This window comes from Labeo rohita, chromosome 9, assembly GCF_022985175.1.
Source record: "Labeo rohita strain BAU-BD-2019 chromosome 9, IGBB_LRoh.1.0, whole genome shotgun sequence".
In the NCBI taxonomy this organism is placed as follows: domain Eukaryota; kingdom Metazoa; phylum Chordata; class Actinopteri; order Cypriniformes; family Cyprinidae; genus Labeo; species Labeo rohita.
In genome coordinates, this window is record NC_066877.1 from 5,617,525 (window position 1) to 5,641,534 (window position 24,010).

The following is a 24,010-nucleotide window of genomic DNA, read 5'->3' on the forward strand; positions in this document are numbered from 1 at the left end:
GCATGTGACAGAAAGTCAGTTATCTGTACGTTTTTTATTATTGTTATTATTATTATTATTATTATTATTATTATTATTATTATTATTAAAGATGTAAGGAAGGTCTTTTTACTAGGCATGTTTTAAATAAACTGTACTTTAAAAGATTTCCCTTTTTAATAATCTCAGACGGCCTTCATTTTAGACTTTCACATCAGACATTTTGCGACTGATAATGGGAATGAGTGTCTGACCTGTGTGGACTTTGCTCTTGTCTCCCCAGAGGAAGGACATCCACTGTGGGCTTTTCTTTGGAGAGCCAGCGAGTCAGATACAGTTTCACAGGCAATTAGTTTGAACAGGAGGTGCTGAATGAATGCATTTGTTTCTTGTATCCTCTCCCTCTCTGCCAGCTACTGTATAAAGAGCGTACCGTAAGTGAATCTAGCCTGCACTTACCGTCATGTCGTCACATTATGCCTCTATTGATTGATAGGATCCTGTTTAGTCACAGGGAGGTCTGCTCTCATATCATATCAGCAGTTACCAATGACACAAGACTCTTCAGCTTTCTGTTCTGTAGCCCAGAGGAACGTTTGATTTTTTATTTTTTTTTTAACCAAATTTTATCACATAGCTACCCCTTCCCACAGGAAAAGTTTATTTCTCTGTTATTTCATTGTTTAGGAGATTGATTTGACTTAAAGCACAATATGTACGTTTTCGCCGCTAGGGGGCGCATAATTAAAACAAAAAAGAAACAAAGGCGTAGTTTAATGACGCTGTGATTGAGTATGGAATCATTGGAGTTGTAGTCTTCATCCCCACAGCCGATACAATCCAACAGGACTCGAGCAGAAATCATAATCATATTCATGGATGAGCTAATGTATTAAAGACTTACTAAGGTCACTGTAGTATGAAGCAGGGTGGGACTGAAAGTCGTGGAAGCGAAACGAGGCAGCTGGAGCGATTGCTAATGAGAGACAAGCACTATATACGGCTTGAAAGCAGCTGAGCTTTTTTTTTTTTTTATGTCACAGTCGAGCGTTTCCGCTTCTTCCAGTCATGCGTATGTAGGAAAAAGCAATGCTGTTTTATTATACTAGATGCATTTGAATGTGTTGAAAGTTGTGTTATAATGCTACTCTGTGCATTCGTCACCTGTCTGATAAAATGCATAACATATTAAAGCATCTTTGGGGCTTACATGTTTTCTGCAATATAAAACCGGAAAAATCGAGGGTGTCATTGGTAGGCGATGCAATGACACAGTCTGTGATACTAGTTAAAATTGCTTATTTCTGTTTAAACATTCTTCGAAACATTTGGGATAATGTAAATAAAAAACTAATATTTAAATATATTAATAAAAAATCTTACATACTGTGTCTTTAAGCATTACCTTTGTCTCAGATGTTTCCTCCAAAAATTAAACGTAGAAATAAAAATACACACAGTCATGACCAAATGTTGGCATACTGAAGAAACATGATGTTCTTCCTCAGTATTTTTGTCAAATGTCTAAACATTCTGAAATCAAGACAATTATTTGCGAAGCAAGATGACAAGATAGTTTTTTTTTTTTTAATTATTATTATTGTTATTTATTTATTTATTTAACCATGGGTCTGTTTTTGCTTAAAACAAAGGGAAAAAAAAAAACTTATTTATTTATTTATTTATGTATTTATTTATTTATTTATTTATTCATTCATTCATTCAAGCATAAACAACTAACTTTTTAACCACAAATAGAATTAAAAATACACACAATCAAAAATAAACACAATCAAGTCCAACTGTTGGCATACTGAAGCAACATGATGTTCTTCCTCAGTATTTTTGCCAAATGTCCAAACATTCTGAAATCAAGACAGTTATTTACAAAGCAAAATGACAAGATAAGTTTTTTTTTTTTTTTTTTTTTTTTTTCAGATTATTTATTTATTTATTTATTTATTTATTTATTTATTATTTAACCATGGGTCAGTTTTTATTTAAAACAACACGATTTATTTATTTATTTATTTATTTATTTATTTATTTATTCATTCATTCATTCATTCATTCAAGCATAAACAATTTATTATTAACTAGAAATAGAATTACAAATACACACAATCAAGACCAACTGTTGGCATACTGAAGAAACATGATGTTCTTCCTCAGTATTTTTGTCAAATGTCTAAATATTCTGAAATCAAGACAATTATTTGCGAAGCAAAATGACAAGATACGTTTTTTTTTTTTTCAGATTATTTATTTATTTATTTATTTCAGTTTTTGCTTTAAAAAGAAAGAAAAAAACTTTTTTTTTTATTTATTCAAGCATAAACAATTAACTTATTAACTAGAATTAATTAAGCATGATTAGATATTTGTACTAGAAAACAAACAAACAAAAAAGTAAGGAAATATTTTTTTGCAGTAAATTTAACACTATAAAATTAATTGAATTTAATGAGAAATTGATGAGAAATTTTGAGCCTTTATTTTATTGCTGTCTAGAATCACTTTATTTATAGGTTTTTTTCACAGTTTTTGTTTTGTTTTGGACGTCCCTAAAACTGTTTGGATCAGTGACATGATGCTGAATAAACCTCCGTGATTAACATTTTCAATTTCTAAATTAAAATTTCATATAGAAATGACTTTTATGTGCACCTATTGGTGTCTAGGGATGTGTCTGAATAATGAATCTGTAGTTATTTGGAAAGGCACGAATAACGCGTTCTACGGAGCCGCTAAAGGGACATGGTTAGCCGCTTGCTAGCAGTAGTCTGCTACATTACATTACATAAAATTTCACTTACCGCATAAACAGAGTAAAGAGAGATGACTGACAGGATGATGGCGAATGATTTGCAGATCCTGAGCACCACTGACAAACGTACAATCTTGTAAATATGTGGTAAGTACTGCCGCTCCGCAGTGTAAACAGAGTACGTGTAATCGCCAATCTCAAAAGTGAAAGTAAAACACAATCTCGCCTTTTACCTCAGAAGCGATTTCAATGCCCCGGATATTAATAGCGGCTCCCAATTTATAAACAGTAAAATTATCCAACGATATAATTGCGAGAGAAAGCACAAAAAAATATTTTTCCTGTAGTACACATCATTTCCTTTCCAAACACAGTATTTGGATTCTGCCACATTCTTGGCAGATCTGAGAACAGTTTGAGACATCATTATAGAGGTCTCTTCTGAAACTCTTCATCTTCATCTTTTTTCTTTCTTATGAGAAGTTTTGTTTTGGTTTGTCCCTAAAACTGGATCAGTGATGTGACATTGAATGCACCTCTTTTATGACAAATCTGAGCACAGTGTGGAGATTTCTTCTGAAACATTTGCTCCATTTACCCTTCATCTCATTGCTGTCTCGAAACGATTGATTTTTCATTCCTTCGGGAAGATTTCTTTCACAGCTCTTTGTTTTTACTCGACCTCCCCACCGTCGAACATCAAGAAAAGTTCGACAAAGTAATAAGATCATCTCTCATATCCTTATTAAGGGTGGCTCCTGGGAGAGGCCGCGTGTGTGTTCTTGTTAAGAGCGAGTGCGTACGGAGCGTGTGCTGGGAGGCCTGGATGAGAAATCACCTCAGCGCCCCTCTGTAGCGCTCCCACTCCCTTCTCGTGCCTGTTAGCCCAGGAGTGAGCCCCAACGTCTCCTCGCAGCACACGTGTAATCAATAACAGCCCCCCAGCTCTGTCCCGCTCGCACACACAAAGCGCTTCCAACCTCAGCACGTCGTGTTAGACACACAAACTTATACATCACCCCGCACTCAGCGCTCGCCTGAACATCTGAGGCGTTCAGATTACGTGGAGGAAGAGCAGGCACAGCTTTGGGTAATGTCATTCATAGGCTTTCACTGCAGTATGAGGGTTTGGAGAGATGAGAGGCTGATGCCGTCGAGAGCCATTGGCTTCCCAGGCTTCTATTAAAGAGCTGTCAAGTACAAGCGCTCGTGTGACGGAAACTGGGGCACCTTTCTCTCCATCATCACCTGCTTCACTGACCCGAGCCGCTCTTTGTCTTGCATCTCCTTTGTTTATTTTTGGTTTGGGTAATTTATTTCTATTTATAGGTAATGGTCAGCGCATGTCAAGGGCATTGTGAAATCAAGGATGATTGGAAGGAAATCTGTCTTTTTTTGTTCTTTACATACAAATGAGATCTCAAGTGTTTCTCCTAGAAAGCAAATGGAGAATTTTTGCTTCTTACGTATTTTCCCGAATAAAAAATGATAATCTAACAGATGATATTTCACACTGTACTCAGTGTCAAGACTGAAGTCTCAACATGGACATTTCCCATTAATGTCCACAGCAAAAAAATTTTTATTCTCACCAGTGGTATTTTATTATTATTTACGTACCATTATAGTATTGATTATTAATTTGAATTACACTACCAGTCAAAAGTTTTTGAACTGTAAGATTTTTAATGTTGCTTAAAGAAGTCTCCTCTGCTCACCAAGGACAGCAAAATCAGTAACATTTTGAAATAATTTTACTATTTTAAATAACTAATATATTTTAAAATGTAATTTATTCCTGTGATTTCAAAGCTGAATTTTTAGCATCATTACTGCAGTTACACGATCCTTCTGAAATCGTTTTAATATTCTGATTTGATGCTTAAAAAAACATTTATTATTGTTATTTAAATTGTATTGAAAACAGCTGAGTAGAATTGTTTTCAGGTTTTTTTGATGAATAGAAAGTTCAGAAGAACAGCATTTATCTGAAACAGAAATAAAAATCTATTGTAACATAAATGTCTTTATCATCACTTTTGATCAATTTCAAAGCATCCTTGCTAAATAAAAGTATTCATTTCTATTATTACTATTATTTCTTACTGTTCAAAAACTTTTGACTGGTAGTGTAGTTTCTTTATATATAAACGTTAAGTTTTGTTAGCAGTTATATTGTGCTTTTTTCATCTATTTATTTGTTTATATTTATTTATACAACAGTTCTCTCTGGTCCTCAAATCTGATTGGTTGAGAGGAGTGCAATATTCTAGTGATATTGGAACTCCAACCGTTTTACCTTTCATTTACTCTGCTTGTGGTGTTTCTCATAGCGAGCGTCATGGTGGATGCCCAAATCCACTATAATTTTAAAAATAATACAGAATGTAGTTTTAAGAGTTTTTAGACAAGAATGTACTTGTTTAGACTTCAAATATGCAGTTTGTTAATAAAGCTAACGTCTATTTGCTTTGACGTTTTTGGAGATATGAGCTCCAGGCCATCGAACTGTTGTATAAACGCAATATCACACTTGTAACTGTGCGATATGGCTGTATATCGTCACGTTATGATTACCTACGGCACCTATTTCTATTTAGCTTTTTTTTTTCAGTTTTAGTCATTTTATTATCAACTTATATTTGTTTATTTCAGTTAATTGCCAAGGCAACATTTTAAATTTTTATTTAAATTTGATAATTTTAGCTTTTCTGTCATCGTTTACTCATCCTTATGTCATTTCAAATCCACAGCATGCAGTTTGAGTTTCTTTTTTTCTGTTGAACACAAAAGACGATATTTTAATGAATGTGTGTAAACAGATAGTTTCCAGTAGTCATAACTTTCATGGTATGGAAAAAAAAAAATGAATACGAAATTACAATGGAAGTCAATGGCTACCAACAGTTGTTTAGTGACCAAGATTCTTCAAAGTGTCCTTTTTTGTGTTTAGCAGAAGAAAGAAACTCAATACAGGTTTGAACTATCCCTTTAACAACACTATGAAATCGTCACAAGGAATTTTAGGTGAAACATACACAAAACAGAATATATGTAACCCAAAAAAAACAGTCATAAGGGTCAATTTTTTGAAATTGAGATTTATACGTCATCTGATGCTGAATAATATTTGGTCGAGATACAACTATTTGAAAATCTGAAATTTGAGGGTGCAAAAAAAAAAAAAAAAAATTGAGAAAATCGCCTTTAAAGTTGTCCAAATGAAGTTCTTAGCAATGCATATTACTAATCAAAAATTAAGTTTTGATATATTTACGGTAGGAAATTTACAGAATATCTTCACAGAACATGATCTTTAATTAATATCCTAATGATTGTTGGCATAAAAGAAAAATCTATAATTTTGACCCATACAGTGTATTTTTGTTTATTGCTACAAATATACCTGTGCTACTCAAGACTGGTTTTGTGGTCCAGGGTCACATATAACAAAGACCTTCAGTGTGTCTCCTAAGCTGTGAAAAAGCCACCTCTGAGTTTTAAAATGTTCCTCTGGGTTCCTCAGACATATTCTGGCCACATAGGTGTGTGTTTATCACATTTGGGACTCTGTGTTTTCTCATTCGCGGAGGTAACGGTGTGTCAGATTAGATTTCCTGTAACAAACGCTATTAAGAGCACCTGAATTTTTTTCATCAGCCTCATTTTGTGCAGTCCCAAATGGAGAGCCTCGGAGGAGAAACAGGTTAATGTAAACCTGCATTCTCATGCATCACAGCTACTCTCTATGCCGTCTTCTCCTCACACTATGCATAAGAAAACCTCTCAGGAGAAAAACAAACAGGCGTGTAGGTTCGCTGTAGTGGTGGGAACGTCATGTAGACCGTGAGATAGGTCATAAACATCACTGATATGTTGGAAGCGGCTGCATCCGACCCCAAAATACCTTTAATAAACCGAGGGAAGGTCTTCTGCTCTATTCCCAGGGAAGGAGAACCTGACCTCACTGCTTCTATAATAATAAAGCCCCTTCGGTTTTCTTGCCGTGAGGCAGAACTGAATTGATTCTAGGAGGATGGTGCTGACTTGAAGCTTTGGTTCACCAACTGTATCAGGTATTGAACCTGCAACACGAGGGGAGTGGAATACAGATGCGTGTGAGGTGCAGTAATTAGCCGGCTCATCATGACTTTCCCTCTTCATTATGGGTAATGGAATGGGATTCTCATGAATAGGATGAGCTGATGAGTACACTTTAATAGCAGAGATATTTTTTTCCATTTTTTGAGAGGTGTATTTGCATAATTCATGCAACCGCCACTGAATATGACATTAAAGAAGACTTTAGAAGTATTTTTAAACACACTTTATCACATAGCTCTGACTTTAGCTTCCTGAATTTTCATTTCCCGGAGGAAAAATTATTGCTCATATTGTAGGCTGCACTTTCATAGCTTAAAAGACTGAATGTTAGAGGTAAACACAAATGTTTTTCAGATGTTTCTCCTAAAATTCCTCAGGTACAAAATACTCTTGGTCATGTTGTTTTCATAAGGTTTTAAGAAATAAAAAATAAGCCATTTTCCTGAAAGATTTTAATCTAAGAGTGTCAAAAATGTAATGCAGAGTAACAACTTTCCTTACATACAGTGACACCACATACAATTTTACAACCTTAACTGACTTTGCTGTCACAAAAAAGGTGTATTTCAAGAGACTTACTGACTTTGAAAAACTTATTGAAAATTGGAGTTAGTAAGCCATTTTTAAAGGAAATAATTACTTTTGTTCAGAAACGATTCATCAAATTGATCAAAAGTGACAGCAAAAACAGAATGTTACAAAAGATTTGTATTTCAAATAAATGCTGTTCTTTTGAACTTTCAAGTTATCAAAAAATTATCACTGTTTCTATAAAAAAATATAAGCTCAGCTGTACAGCTAATTTTCAACATTAATAATAATAATAAAAGAATTTTTATTTAGCAACAAATCAGAATAATGATGCTGAAAATTCAGCTTCGCATTACAGGAATGAATTACAATTAATTTTAATATTAATATTAATTTAATTTAATGTAATTAATTTAATTTAATTTAAATATATTCACATAGAAATCAGTTATTTTTAATATAATAATCAAATAAAAGCTTTTGTGAGCATATGAGTTTTATTTCAAAATGTCTTTTAAAATCTTTTACAAAATTCTGTGTATTGCACACTATTCATTTTCCATAAATCTTAACACAGGACTATTATTATTAATTATTATTTTAAAATCTTAAACAAAACAAAACAAAAAAATCAATTTTTTTTTTACATTATATATTTTAGTCAATAAAATAAAATTAAGAAACTGGATTTTGAGTTACACAATATTTAGAAAAAAAATGTTTATTTAGCAGTAAATCAATTTTGCATCACAGGAATAAATTACATTTTATTATTAATTTAATTTAATTTTAAAATATATTCACATAGAAATCAGTTATTTTAAATATAACAGTCAAACAAAAGCAGCCTTTGTGAGCATATGAGTTTTATTTCTTAATGTCTTTTAAAATCTTTTACACAATTGTGTGTATTGCTCACTATTCATTTTCCATAAATGTTAACACAGGACTTATTATTATTAATTATTATTTTAAAAAATCTTTAAAAAATCAAATACATTATTTATTTTACAACATATATCTGTTTTTGTCACTAAAAATAAAATTAAGAAACTGGATTTTGAGTTACATGCGAAAAAAATGTTTGTTTAGCAGTAAATCAGAATACTAATGATTTCTGAAAGATCATGTGACACTGAAGACTGAAGTAATGATGCTGAAAATTCAGTTTTGCATCACAGGAATCAATTACATTTTAAAATATATTCACATAGAATACAGTCATTTAAAATTGTAAAAATATTTCACAATATTACTGGTTTTATTGAAATTTTAAATAAATGAATGTAGCCTTGGTGAGCAAAAGACACTATAATAAAAATTAAAAACAAACAAACAAAAAAAACTTTTGGAAGGTAGTGAACAGTAATGAGGGTCTGTAACTGACACTTCATTAAATTGCCCCTATTATGCCATTTTTAAGGTTCCTAATATTTTTGGGGGAGTCTCCTACAACAGATTTACATACATGCGAGGTCAAAAAATGTTTTCATTTTCTCAAAATATGCATAGCACCTCATTTTCCAGTGATTCTTAAACAATTCATTTGAAGCAGTTCAAAGATTCAGTCTCTGTAAACCCCGCCTTTCTGGAAGCCTACTCTGCTCTGATTGGTCAGATGGTCCAGTCTGTTGTGATTGGTCTACTGCGTACAGCGTGTGTCTGAAATGATACGCCTATTGCCATAATTCTGTATTTTGAATGCTCAATAGAAAACATAAACATAGTCTTGGAATTTGATGAGAAATATTCACACCTCGACAGTTATTGAAGTCTCTTCTGAAACTCCATAGGAGACACTTGTGAGATTACTCAGAAGCAGATTCATTTGCTCTCCTTTTGATCTCATTGCCAAGTAGAAACAATTTTTCTTTTCCTATGAGGTCATAACATCCACTCACATGTGCGTGTGGCCGGCCGTACGCACATCTCAGCGCTGTTGGTACAGCTATTAGTTTGTTTAAGTCCGTGCAGATGATTAAACGTCTTTCCATTGTGTCGGCCGATGCATATGGTCATGTGAAATGATTCGCTCCATTAAAAGTGGCAGCATAGTAATGGGGTAATGAATGGCCCTGTTGGCTAGAGACTCCCAGCATCCTAATTTGTCTTCCCTCCTGTTGTTGTCTCCACAGCCTGCCGGCCCGGTTTCTATAAGGCCTCTTCTGGGAACGTCAAGTGCTCCAAGTGTCCACCGCACAGTTACACGCACCAGGAGGGAGCCGTGCACTGCGCCTGCGAGAAAAACTACTTCCGTGCAGAGGAGGACCCCGTCTCCATGGCCTGCTCTCGTACGTGCTGCTTCCTACATAAATACATTTTCTCTAGATTCTATTAGTTTACCTTTATTTTTAAGCCTCCTGTTGTGTTCCAAGTCAGTTCGACCCACACTTTATTCTTAAACTACTTGAAACACTGTTGATTTCTTCTAGAATTTTTTGTGACATGATTTTAGGTCATGAATGTGCAAGCTAAGTCTCAATACATAGATATGATTTGAAGAAAAATAAAATAAAATATGAAATACATTATATTGATGCTATAACATAATATCAGAATATGAAATACATGAAACTGAGGACTTCTGAATCATTAAAAGAGAATTTTTCATCGGTGTGAGTTTCGCAGTCAAAAAAAAGACATTCAAATGATGTTAGTTAGGTTTTTTTATTCATTCATTCATTTATTCATTTACGAGTTCATAATTTCCCTTTTTTTTTATTTATTTTGTATTTATTTAATTATTATTGATTTATTTTTAGCTAGTTGTCATAATAATAATAAATTAAATATTAAATTAAATTAAATTATATATATATTAAAAATATTAATTCCTATTTTATTTCAGCTAGTTGCCAACATCATTTCTTAGTTTCATTTAGTTTAACTTGGTGTACTAAATTTTTTTTTAATAAAATAAAATAAAATAAATTAAAGTAAAATTAAAGCTAAAATTAGAAAAAATATAGAAAAAAATCCTATTTTATTTTATATTAGTTTAACTTTTATAGTTTTAGTTTTATATTAATTTATTTTAGTTTAACTTGGTGTATTAAAGAACTAAAAATAAAATAAGATAAAAATTCAAACAAACAAACAAAAAAACTCTATATACATATATATATATATATATATATAAAAACATACTCCTATTTTATTTCAGCTAGTTCCCAACACATCATTTCTCAGTTTTGTTTAGTTCAAGTTGGTGTGCTAAAGAACCAAAAATAAATAAATAACTAAAAAATAATAATAATAATAATAATAATAATAATAAAAACTATAAAGGAATGTCAAAATAATAATAATAATAATAATAATAGTAATAATAAAGTAAAATTAGAACAAAAAACTACATAGAAATGTAAAAAACAGTATTCCTATTTTATTTTATTTTTATTTTATATTAGTTTAACTTGCATAGTTTTAGTTTTATATTATTTTATTTTAGTTTAACTTGGTGTACTAAATAACAAAAAATAAAACAAAATAATAAAAAAAAACTATAGAAATGTAAATAATAATAATAAAAATGTAACAAAATTTACATAAAATGAAAATGGAAAATATAATAACATAAAAAATTACAGTTATTAAACAAAACTATAACAGTATCTCACCTATACTAAAATACCAGTGCAAGCTGCAAAAGCTTTTCTTTTCTTTTTTTTTCCCATAAATCTTTTTTAGTTTTTTTTAGTGTTGATTTTTGGCAAACTGCATGGAAACCAACATGCGTCAGTTTGACCCACAACACAAAGGCGTACCCAGATGTTCAACACAACAGTGCAGGACAGCAAAACCTCCACAAGCGTTTAGAAGTGATTTTGTTGTCCGGATAATTATTTATGTTGTTTGAAACACAGCGTTCCCGTTCGCCGCGCAGCCCTCTCAGAAGCGCCGGAGCTTTTTGAAGGATGGTGTTTGTTCAAGGATTGATGAATTTGTGTTGGCTCGTTCTGACAAAGCTTCCGATACCCCCTCAGCGGCCTTCAAGCCGTCCCACCGAGAATAGGCCGTGTTTGCTTATTTTTAACCATTTCCACCGACGGGCCTCCTCGGGTTTGCGCAGCGGAGCAAGCTAACCCATTCTCTTTTATGGAGACGCACGCAGATGGTAGACAGATGCATACAGCGACTGCCAAGCATTCCAAAACACATTATCCATAAATCACCGCATTGCTATCAGTGCTGATTCATATCACATAAAACCACCAAGAGCCTTATTGAATTCTGCGGCCAAGTTTAATAGGGTGTATCTTACGTGACATCCGAAGTAGTCAGCACGTCGGATCACGCCACGCTCATGCGAGTCGCTTTTTATTTCGTCTGTCGGAAGCAATACCGAATCTTCGTTTCCACTTAAGCACTCATTGCCAATGTTAGTTTAAGACTTTGATGGGTACAGTGAGCGGAAAAAACCCTCGAACGGAGTGTGCGACTTTAATTTCTCCACTTCATACTGTCATAGCCCTCGAGTTTATACATTTATCTTGATAGAATCTGCTCGGATGCAGGCAGTGGAACAGATACGCTTTAAGTGCAGCTCTGAGAGCGGAACTGCAATTGAAGGAAGACGACGCACGATATTATCTGCAATAATTGTGGAAGGTCATTCTGAGTTCTTCAGAGATGTTTTTTTTTTTCTTGCACGTGAATATAATTCAGGTCATGGCTGCATTATACGGGTAGCTGTTCCGTGAATTATGGCTTTGTAAAATTTACAGTTTATGTTGCATTCTATGTCGTGTCAGCAAAGGTCGGTATTTAATCACCGTTGAATCTTTCAAAGGCATACATATTTATGCCTGTTTTTAGTACTTATAAATGGACTTGTTTATTTCTGCCTGCCTTCTTTTTACGGCCTCATAAAGGCGATATTCTGTGGCGTAAATCTATGACGTGAGGAAAATGCCAACGGCGGACATGTTATATAATTGTACCTAGTGCTGGGTAGTAACTGATTACATGTACATCTGGATTACATAATCAGATTCCATAAGTACTTGTAATTGGAATATATTACCCTTTATGGAAGCCCGTTTCCGACACGGAATACAATGTTTTAAAATGTTATTGCGACTTTTTATCTCACAATTCTCACTTTTTTCTCAGAATTGCATGATGTAACACAATTGTGAAAAATAAAGTCAGAATTGTGAGATAAAAACTTGCAATGCTGACTTTTTCTCAGAACTGTGATATAAACTTGCAGTTCCAATTTAGACTAATATGTTCTCAGAATTGCGAGTCTATATCTCACAATTCTGACTTAATAACTCACCATTGTGTTATAAATTCAGAACTGCATTATTTAAACAAGCAATTTTGAGAAAAATGTTGTTTCTTAGAATTGCGACTTTATGTCTCACAATTCTAACTTTATAACAATTGCGAGTTTATATCATGCAATTCTAAGAAAAAAGTCAGATTTGTGAGTTTATATCTCACAGTTCTGAGAAAAAAGTCAGAATTGCGAGATGTAAACTTGTAAATGCAAGGAAAAAAAGTCAGAATTGTGAGATAAAAACTTGCAATGCTGACTTTTTTTTTCTCAGAAATTGTGAGATATAAACTTGCAATTCCAATTTAGACAAATATGTTCTCAGAATTGCGAGTCTATATCTCACAATTCTGACTTAATAACTCACCATTGTGTTAAAAATTCAGAATTGTGTTATTTAAACTCGCAATTTTGAGAAAAATTTCATTTCTTAGAATTGTGACTTTATGTCTCGCAATTCTGACTTTATTACAAATTGCGATTCATGCAATTCTAAGAAAAAAGTCAGAATTGCGAGATGTCAACTTGTAATTGCAAGGAAAAAAGAATTGTGAGATAAAAAGTCGTAATTGCCTATTTCTGTTTTTTATTCAGTGGTGGAAACAGGCTTTCATAACCTTCAAAAATGCTTGCCCTTGTCAAAAATCCTAAAGGATTCCAATAAGAAAATTGTTCTATTTATAATTCGGAACCATTTCAATGAGATTCTTATGGGACATTTTTTTCGCTTTTTTTTTTTTGAAACCCCAATGTAATTGTTAGAATGGTCACGGATCAGCGATCACCACGCAAAACTGACTGTGCAGACCAAACCGTAAGTCGTAGAGACTTGAAACTTGATGGTAGTACTTGGATGGTAGTACTCACACCACCTACAACGTGACCAAAGCTTGCCCCAGTTGGCCTGTCACAGTCGCAGGCTCAAGAGTTTATTCCGTTGGGATCATTGGCTGTCGCTGGACAAAACGCATGCCTCAGATTTGATCGTGAGCCTGGTGAAATTGTCGAATTAGTTGCAAACTAGTTTGCGAACTAGTCCTAGGTTTTTCCCCTGATCAGGACTGAACCAGTGCAGAAAGATTCTCTGGAGAGTGAATATCGATAATTTAAAAAAAAAGGTTGGACTTTCGGCTCACCGTCACAAAGGGATGCCAAAACATTCGAAAAGGACTGGGCCAGTTTCTGTAAAATGCCTGTAACTCCTGAATGGAATGAGATATCTCCACCGAACTCTGAACACTTATGTAAGAGCTCAATCTGAAGTCACAGGGAAAAAAAATCGATAAGAGGGAAAAAAAACATAGAAATGGCTATAACTGCGCAACCATTTGCTCTATCAACATGAAAATCGGTGTGCACGATCTTGGTCCAAAGTGCCACAGTGTCTACAAGGACATTTGCGCATCTCAAATAACATGGCCCCCATTGGCCAACAAAGTTTGAGCACCTGTTAGAGAAGGTTAATGGAGGCTGATTGGAACAAAACTCGGTGGGCCTGTTTGACTCACATTCCCAAAGCTCTGAGAGAAATTTAAAAGAAATCGGCAACTGGGTGGCAATATTGTTTTTGTTAAGGTCGCAAGCGATTATGAGTTGCGCAGTTTCTTCGCTCATACGATAGAACTTCTCATTCTGGACAACTTTGCCCCTAGAACCACTGCTGTCAATCAAATCATTTTTACATGATTGTGAAGATGTAAAATAACTACTTTTGCAAACTTGTCCTAGGTTTTCCTCTCAATCTGGGAAAAAAAACACTGCAGTACAATTATCTGGACTTTCTAGGCCAATAATTATCAAAAAAAAAGTTGAAATTTACTCTTTGGGAAGCTATAACGGGGTCATTTAGAAAAGGGGCCTGTCCAAATTTGGCTAGAATCCTATAACGTCGAAAGGAAAACTCAAAACTTCACAAAACCTGGTGAGCACATGTGAGACGTGATTCTAAACAAGCATGCAACATTTTAAAGGGATCTGTAATCTGAAATGGACTACAATTAGTGAGTAATCTACTGTACCCATCTTTGATTGCACCACTTCAATGCTGATCCAAACATCTTCCATATGTCACAGAGAGAGTTTCATGGGCTCGTCATATTGTGGTGGTGATTGTTCATGTCAGCGGTAATAACGAAGGTTGTAGTCACACTTTTGTGGACTGCCTGTCAGACTGAAGTGTCCGTGTAATGGATGGCTTACCCTGGCACAGCTCACATCCTCCCGCTAACAGGCCGGCCGGTCTGTTAACATTACCTGCTCACTGTGATTTCTATTATACGTCAGGATCAAAGGACGCCTTGCTCTGGCAAAGATGTTACCTAGTGACATATGACTACTTTTTCCTCTATCCTATAAAAAGAGACTTTGGTTTATGCTGTTGCCACTGCAGACTGAGGCACATTAATGCATTTTTTATCTGTGCTGACACAGACAACCTCCTTTTTATGATACTCATTTTTTATATAAGGAAAGATCAAGGATGTGTTGTAAAATAGAAAATCCACTGTACTTTAAAATAATAAAAAAGATTGTTCAGCCTAATATGGAAATTCTCACCTTCATGCCATTTTGAACTCGTAATTTCTTTTTCCATGAAATAAAATGAGATGTTAATGTAAGTCCATTTCAGTAAATAGCCTTTTTAGCTATCATTTTTATATTTTCAGTTTTCTCTTTAATTTTAGTTTAAGTTTTTGTAATATTGCTACAGGTACATGATTTATTAGTAGTAGTAGTAGTAATGACTGCGTTCATGTAAGATTTTATTTCTGAATTGCAGTATGTTGTTTATGAGCAGTTTCTCCAAATGAGCTGTTTCTTCAAGTACATAGGAGTTCGACATTTTTAGTTGTAAGTTTTTCAACTAATATTTGTATTTTATTTTATTTCAGCTTAATTGTTATTACCAAAATTATTTTTAATTGTTTTAGTTAACAATAACAAAATAATCATGATTAATTACTTTAATATTTTAAATATAGTCATACTTTAATATAGTTTCATTTTCATTTTATATTTAAAGAGTTCATTTACAAAAATAGGTAACTCAATTTCTAAAAATGTTCAAAAATCATGTTTTTTAATGTGCATTCCAAGTAATATTAATCAAACTGCAGTTGGGTTGTTTTGATTAAATGATAATAACTAAAAAATACAGCTAACACAATAAAACACAATAAAAACATGATAACACAATTAAAAAAATATGATTTATGAAAATTAATAAAAATGAAGCTATCTGTTTTTTGCAAATGAACTCTTCATTTCTACAGCTGCATGATTTGTTGTTGTTGTTGTTGTTGTTGTTAAAACTTAAAATTTTATAGTTTTATAGTTTTTCAACTAATATTCCATTCCACTTCATTTCAGCTTAATTTACAGGAAATGTTTCTATGTTAGTTTTAGTTTACTTAACAATAAGAACAAAATAGTCAAGATTAATTACTTTGATATAGTGACTATAGTGAATTAGGTTTTATTTTTATATTTTTCAATTTTCAATTTTCAATTTAATTTAATTTAATTTAATTTAATTTAATTTAATTTAATTATTTAATTTAGTTTAGTTTACTTTAATTTTTGTTTAAGTTTTGGTAAGATTTCTACAGCTACATATATATATATATATATATATATATATATATAGTTAACAATAACAACAAAATAACCATAATAAATAATTTAATGTATAATTACTCTATTAATTTGATATATTGACTGCTTGTTTGAAAACAAGCAGCTTTGTCATAAACAGCATAAATACTGGAAGAAACATCTTAGCTTTGTATAAAAAACAGTTATATGCTCTATTCTATGCCTTTTAGCCATACTTTTGTTACTTGTAAGGAGCAGACTGATGTTTAAGACTTCAGTGAAAGTCTTTCAGTCTACCCCTCAGCAAGAGCTGGTAAATGTGATTATAAAATTACACTTTGAGTGAATTATTCCTTAAGGATTGTTGCTCTTCTTTCTCTAAGTGCTTTTGAAAAGGCCAGTGTGGTGAATCCTGTATTTGACCTTGAAGCTAAACGTCTGATTTATTGTCATGTCGGAATCAAGGGAAAGCAACAGGGAGTGTTCTGGAATGTTCCGGAGCGAATTTGTGGAGGAGACTCCTCTGTTCTATTTCTTAATGTAGTATCAAATCCTATCTCTCCCCCACTTTCCCTCTCAGACAAAATGTCTGTCAAAATGGTTCTCCGCTTCTCAGGAAACCTTCTCTAGACTCCGGGCCTTCAGTGTGCGAATTCCCGTCAAATCAAACTAACCCAGCATCGCACACCTAATTTCTTCACTCACCACCACTGAAGGCAGGAATTTAGTTTCTGTGTAATTATACCCCGAGGTCAGATATTAAATTTGCAAAGTATTCCAAAATTATTTACAATCTGGCTTTGAGCTGGTGTCCGTCTCCTTACTCTTCACTCTTGTTCATATATACGCAGAAGCCTGTCACTTATTCATTCAACAGCTTGCTATGCAGGCCTGCTATTCCAATCAATAGAGCCCTCTGGCCGCACTTCATACCCCATTTTTTTATCGGGACAATCTTTAAAAGTTAATATAACAATCCAGTGAGGACACTTCTGAACTCTGGAGTAATTCTAGAGGCTTTGCCAACATTTTAACAAGGGGAAGGACATGCTTGCCTAAATTCCATATCCATCCATAACTGATGACTTTAACGATTAAACCCACACTTTTTAAAGTAAACGTACTTCCCCAGAGGGACATTTTATTGCCCTTTCATAGCTCATGAGATTTAATGGAGTTCTCAGTTGTGTTTCATTTAAGTATAAACTTTGTCCCAGATGTTTCTCCTGTCATCCCTTAGGAAAAAATCGAAAAGGACACAAATGAGACAGTTGCTTACAGATTTAGGTAAATGAATACATATAAATGAATTAAAAAATAATGAATGCAATTGAGATCATCTAGAGAGCATCTAAAAGTCTCCATTTTCTCTCCATTTAATCTCATTGCTTTCTACACTCTAAGAAAAATGGCTCCAAAATGAGTTTTCGCAGAAGAACCATTTTGGGTTCCCCAAAGAATCTTTTAGTGAACAATTCTCAGCTATTTTTCATTATGTGAACAATATTTTAGTAATCTAAAAAACTGAGGTCCACTATAAAGAACCTTATGCGATTTTAAAGATGTTGAAGGTTCTTCATGGAACTGTCAATTCCAATAAAGAACTTTTATTTTAAAGAGTGTTGAAGGAACAGTTGAAATGGGTTTCCGGAATCAATATTGGTTCCCAGTGTTGAATATGCATTTCAATACAGCTCAAATGGATTTTCATCATGTTGTGCCATATTTTTATGGCTTGATTTAAACTTTTTGAGTAGCTATTATATCACGTATCTTCTTTCCCCAGGACCTCCATCTGCCCCACGCAATGTGATCTCAGCCATTAATGAGACGTCAGTGATTCTAGACTGGACCTGGCCGGCTGACAGCGGAGGCAGGAAGGACGTGATATTTAACGTGGTCTGTAAGCGATGTTGGCTGGGTCCCAGGCAGTGTGAACCTTGTCGAGGAGCCGTGCGCTTCCTGCCCCGTGCCACCGGCCTCGCTAACACGACAGTAACTGTGGTAGACCTCCTGGCACACACCAACTACACCTTTGAGATCGAGGCCCAAAACGGAGTGTCCGCTCAGGCCCCTACAGTTCGTCAGTATGCTGCGGTCACCATCACTACCAACCAAGCAGGTGAGTCTCTCATCCCAGTACATTCTATTGTTAAAGGGATAGTTCACCAAAAAATGAAAATTCTGTCATTAATTACTCTCCCTCATGTTGTTCTAAACCCATAAGACCTTTGTTCATCTTCAAAACACAAGTTAAGGTATTTTGATTGAATCTGAAAGCTTTTTGACCCTGCATAGACAGCAATGCAACTGACACGTTCAACGCCTAGAAAGGTAGTTAGTAGGGCTGCCCTGGACAAAAGATTTTTCTGGTCGACTAGTAGTCATTAATTTTAAACATTAGTCGACTATTAGTCGCACATTTGTTCATAAAGCATTTAAATCATAATAATGAGCCTTTAATTGTCTACATAGCATAATAAGCACTTAAGCGCACGCAAAAAGCGCACGCAAAAAAAAGCTTGCCACAGAACCCCAGCAGATTACATAATTTGAGAATATTTGTTTTCTATTTGAATTGGTTCATTTGAAAGTCACTCTCTATAGATGCATTTTTCATGTCTGTAAGGCTAATATACACAGAGTTTCGAAGTTTCGTGCTCAAGTTGACACTCACAGAGACAGAGGTGGCAGAAAGCGCATCCTGTTTGCTTTCATTATTTTACAAAAGCGCAACATTTTGTTGTTATTGTGAGTGCACACAAATAAACATAGAGTCTTTACAGATTCGAAAGATGTATTACTTTTATCTGTATGACCAAAAATGACAGAGTATTTTAAAAGCAAATGACTGCACCGGCGCCTCCATCTGTCATGCAGTGAGTGCGCTACTGTTCAGCTTCCACACTCCGCACAGACACTTGAATAGCGCACATTTTTCTAGGTTAACATGTAAAGTTGCTACTACATACATCTTTCAGATGAAAAGCCATATTTGAGCTCGATGAATGATAGGCGAGTGTTTGGATGACCTGCCCAATACCACATAGACCAGTTAACGATCTGTCTGTCACGGACTGCGTGACTTCACCACTTCCTGTGGATTTTTTTTTTCTGTGACTAAGCGACTAAAAAAATTTTGGTCGACCAAGTCTCTTCTCATCAAGTAACAGTTTAGCTGGCTATTAGGGGGCAGCCTTAGTAGTAAGTACATTGTTAAAATAGTTCATGTGACATTAGTGGTTCAACCATAATTTTCTGAAGCTCGACACATGTTTCATAAGAGTAACACGACGCATACATGAGCCAGCGCTCTGACGTAGAACCCGGATGTGCTGCTCCTTGTTTGCAAGCAGAGAAACGCACACACATACGTTGTGATACTCTCCAAATTCACTGGTTTTTCCCACTAGAGGCAGTAAATACCAACAACTTTTGTTTAGTTTCACACAAATTATGATTATGGGGCAGATCAATTGATGTATAAATTATCAATTAATAAAAATCCATATGTTTGTGTCACAACCAGCTCCATATGTATGGCTTTTCTGATGTAGTAAACTTGCTCGGTAGCGCACCTGGTACAGCATTGCAATTTTGATACCTGTGAAAGATGAGTCACAATAAATAAGTTCAAAGACTTGTAGAAGCAAGCTAAAATGCTATGGGTGCATCAGAAAATGTGTTTCTGTGTCATGTTTGCTTAGGTTTAGAGTTGGTGGTACGTTGTTTTCAAACGTATTAGACTTTTAGCGCCCACTCGCCAGACATTTGTGACCCTGTACCGCAAAACCAGTCATAGTGGTCTTTTTAAGTAATTGAAGAAATAAGCTTTTCAGAATTTGTTAGAATAGGACAATATTTGGCCAATATAAGATTCAACTATTCAACTACTAATTATTGAGAAAATCGCCTATAAAGTTGTCCAAATGAAGTTCTTAGCAATGCGTTTTAATAATTAAAAACTAAGTTTTGATATATTTACAGTAGGAAATTTACAAAACATCTTAATGGAACATGTTCTTTACTTAATATCCGAGTTATTTTTGGCATAAAAGAAGAATCGATCATTTTGACCCATACAATGTATTGTTGGCTATTGCTACAAATATACCTGTGCTACTTAAGACTGGTTTTGTGGTCCATGGTCATATTTTATTTACAAACTGCCATAATACATACATAACTAATGCAATAAAATGTTTTCAGATTCACATTCATCTCAACTAAACACACTTTTAGCATCACTCACTGGACATTTCACTTTGAAAGTGTTGCAAAACGAATAAGAAGCAACCTAACATAATTTTGCATAAATGTCGCCACAAGCCCATTTTTCCAACGAGACTGGGTTGTATATGGCATGGAATATAGGACACATCTTAACATTTCTGATCATTTTATTGCTCTCTTTTTGCAATTTTGTGACTTGACAGGCCCATTCCCCATTCATTATGAAACAGATCAGCCAGGATTTCCTTCAGATATTCACCTTTTGTGTTCCATGGAAGAAAGAACATTGCAGAGGTTGCGAACAATGTGCGAACTATCAGTTTAATTCTCCCGGGTCTCATAATGGGACATTAACGCGATATTGGCAAAAATTACACTTCATTCAAAGCCGTCTTAACAGAAAAATGTCTTCAAAGATTTCCATTGATTGAGCGAAATGTTTTAACGGTCCCCTGGGATCGGTTGAGACGTATTCACGAAGACAATTCAATTTCCTCTCAGCGATGTGCAACAAAGCTCAACATTCGATTTGGAAGGAAGAAAAGAAGCATTTAATGCCCCTGCAAGCCTATTGCTCATCCCGCACTATCGCAGCTGTCTGTGAACATATCATCGTGCAGGTGCTGGCCTCTAGTATGGCTGTCTGAAGGTCACGACTCCTCAGGTTACTAAAGCAGAGGGATGCTGAACGGCAGGCCATCTGCCTCTCATTCCATGTGGGCTTCCTTTGTGAAGACTCGTGTTTCTGTTCTCCAGCCCTGTGGGGCTCAGGCCTCTGTCAGTTCAGTGCCGGCTGCCGAGTGATAGGTACGGGTCCTGCCGGATGATTTAGAGCAGGCTTTGGTCCACAGATTACAGGCTTTGGGGTCTGGTGTCATGAAATAGTAGGCAAAGACTACTTGGACTACTAGAGGTTCAAAGGCAGGGGATTGATAGTTTTGCACCCTTTTACCACAGGGAGCAGTTGACTTTGCCTGAGACCTCATAAAATCCTTACTGTCATTGAGAGAGGACTGCATTTTCACTCAGCAGATCTTTCATCTTCTGTCGTAGAACAGATGCTGATTTATCTGTGAAGAAAGGCATCTTCTTTCAGAGTGATACAACTCTACGCTGTCTTCCCTGACTGAGTCATTGAACATTCATGTATATTTTCTATATTTGTGGGTCATTTCTGCAGTGCACTACCTTTAAAACTGTAACTTTTGAAAATGAATAATGTACGCCCGAGTTATAATTTAAAGTATTTTTATAACAGATTATTCTAGACATTCGGACATTCATTAAATTCTACTAAATGTTAATAATTAAAGAAAATGAGCAATGACTAACTAAATGAATACAATTTTATTCGGCAATGACACTTAAATTGATCAAAAGAGACTCTAAAGATTCTTAAAATGTTGCAAATGATCTGTATTTCGAATAAATTCTGTTCTGTTGCACTTTCTATTCTTCAAATAATACTGAAAAAAGTATTTGTTTCCACAAAAATATTAAGCAACTTGACAGTTTTCAGCACGGAAATGTTTCTTTAGTAGTAAATCTGCAATAAATGTTAACTTAATTTAATTTAATTTAATTTAATTTAATTTAATTTAATTTGATTTAATTTAATATTTAATTTAATTTAATTTAATTTAATTTAATTTAATTTAATTTAATTTAATTTAATATTTAATTTAATTTAATTTAATTTAATTTAATTTAATTTAATTTAATTTAATTTAATTTAATTCAAAATATATTCACATAAAAATCAGTTATTTTAAATATAATAATCAAATAAATGCAGCCTTGGTGAACATAAGAGACTTATTTCATAATGACTTTCAAAATCTTTTTTTGTTTGTTTGTTTGTTTTTTTGCTCACTATTTATTTTCTATAAATGCTAACACACGTTACTATTTACAGTTATTATTTATTTTTTGTAAAATATTAAAAATTGTTTTTTAAAAATTATATATATATTAATTTTTACAACATATATCTGTTGTTTTCACTAAAAATAAAATGAAAAAAAACCTTGCGTAAGATTAACAGGTTAAAAAGTGACACAAAAAATATGAAATGATAAAAATGTTATTTCAAAAAAAAAAGGAAAGAAAAGAACAAAAAAAGAAAACTTTGTTTTCTTTAAAACTTTTTCATTAGAGAAGGAAAAATTAAGTAGTGATTACTTAAATAATATTATTAAATTATTAACATTATTTAAAAAAAAAAAATAAAATAATAATAATAATCTTTTTTTTCCCTAGAATTTTAGGGCTGCCACTAATGACTATTTTTGTATCGATTAATCTGTCGATTAATTTATTGATTAATCGATTCATCTTAATCGAAAAAAAATAAAAATAAAAAAAAACATATATATATATATATATATGTATATATAAATCAACAAATTTATTTAGGAGAAAAATTTAAATACACCGCATTTCTGTAAAGAGGATTTTTTTTTTTTTTTTTAGAATCAGAATTTAGTGCATAACACCTAAATAAAATGGTAATGCCCACTCAAATTTCTGAGCTCAGATGGGGTTATAAAAATGTATTGCGTTGTTAGCATGACCCTGGGTATAACCAGAGTTTGTTGTGGATTTAAGGTTTTTTAGTGTCTATTAAAGGTGTTTTTGTCAGACAAGGATACCTTGAGGTGACAGATTTGTAGCCCCTCAGAATGATGGGCAGTAAATATGGATTTAACACTTCACTCCTCTAGTCCTTCACTGATGTCTCAGAGAAACATTTTAGCAATGTTACGTATAAACAAACGCTTTTATTTTAGAGTATTAAGGCCTCTTGTTTTTCATTATTGTCTGTTGATTTTTACGGCCTCATTACCCTTTTACAATTTATTAATCTCTTGAGACACACGCACTCCTACTCACAATTCTTACTTGCTTTCAAAGCATACCAGTACAAAGAAGCATAGTTTGGCTTAAGCGCTCCGGTTTATTGCACCGCGATGGTATTCATTTCCGAGCGCAGAGACAGCACTACGCCCTCATTTTCTGTCTTTTCGATTGAGTTTTTCAGTTCAGGCTGTTTCAGAAACCAAAACCAGGAAGATCGTGACCCCTCTCTCTACTCTTGCTCTTAGACAAATAATCCAGCTTCCTTTACTGTCCTATAAAACACAGGCAGAACAAGGAGATGGATGTGTGAACGGCCAGTCTAGTGAGTCGGGCCTGCGGAGAGCACATTTACGAGGGGCTCAGAGGGTTGTCAGCGCAGCCCAATCCATCTAAACAGAGCCAGCATGTGCTCCGCAGCCCAAGGGAGACAGCACACGCAAGCTGCCCTCCATGTAAGAACAGTGCTCTCTGCTTGGCTCTCAACCTCATCAGAGCTGTAAAACGTTTGTGTTGAGACCTGACGCTTCTGCCATTTTAACAGGGCGATTCGCCCGACCTCGCAATCGTGCCGGGGCAGAGCAGAGTTTTTCAGCGAAGCCAACAGAGCTGTAAAAGCATGTGGCCTAACTTTCAGTAATTCCAAGCCTCATGCTGCTGTG

General features: G+C 34.2%; 1 protein-coding gene across 2 annotated transcripts in view; it reads left to right on the plus strand.

The window, feature by feature from the left end:
* epha3 (eph receptor A3) overlaps window positions 1-24,010 on the plus strand; it is a 159,886-nt gene that overhangs the window by 71,114 nt on the left and 64,762 nt on the right. For both annotated transcript variants that reach the window (XM_051119278.1, XM_051119277.1), the window contains exons 4-5: window positions 9,517-9,672; window positions 18,046-18,381. In XM_051119278.1, coding sequence (XP_050975235.1) covers window positions 9,517-9,672; window positions 18,046-18,381 — 492 coding nt within the window. The remainder of the gene's footprint in view (window positions 1-9,516; window positions 9,673-18,045; window positions 18,382-24,010) is intronic.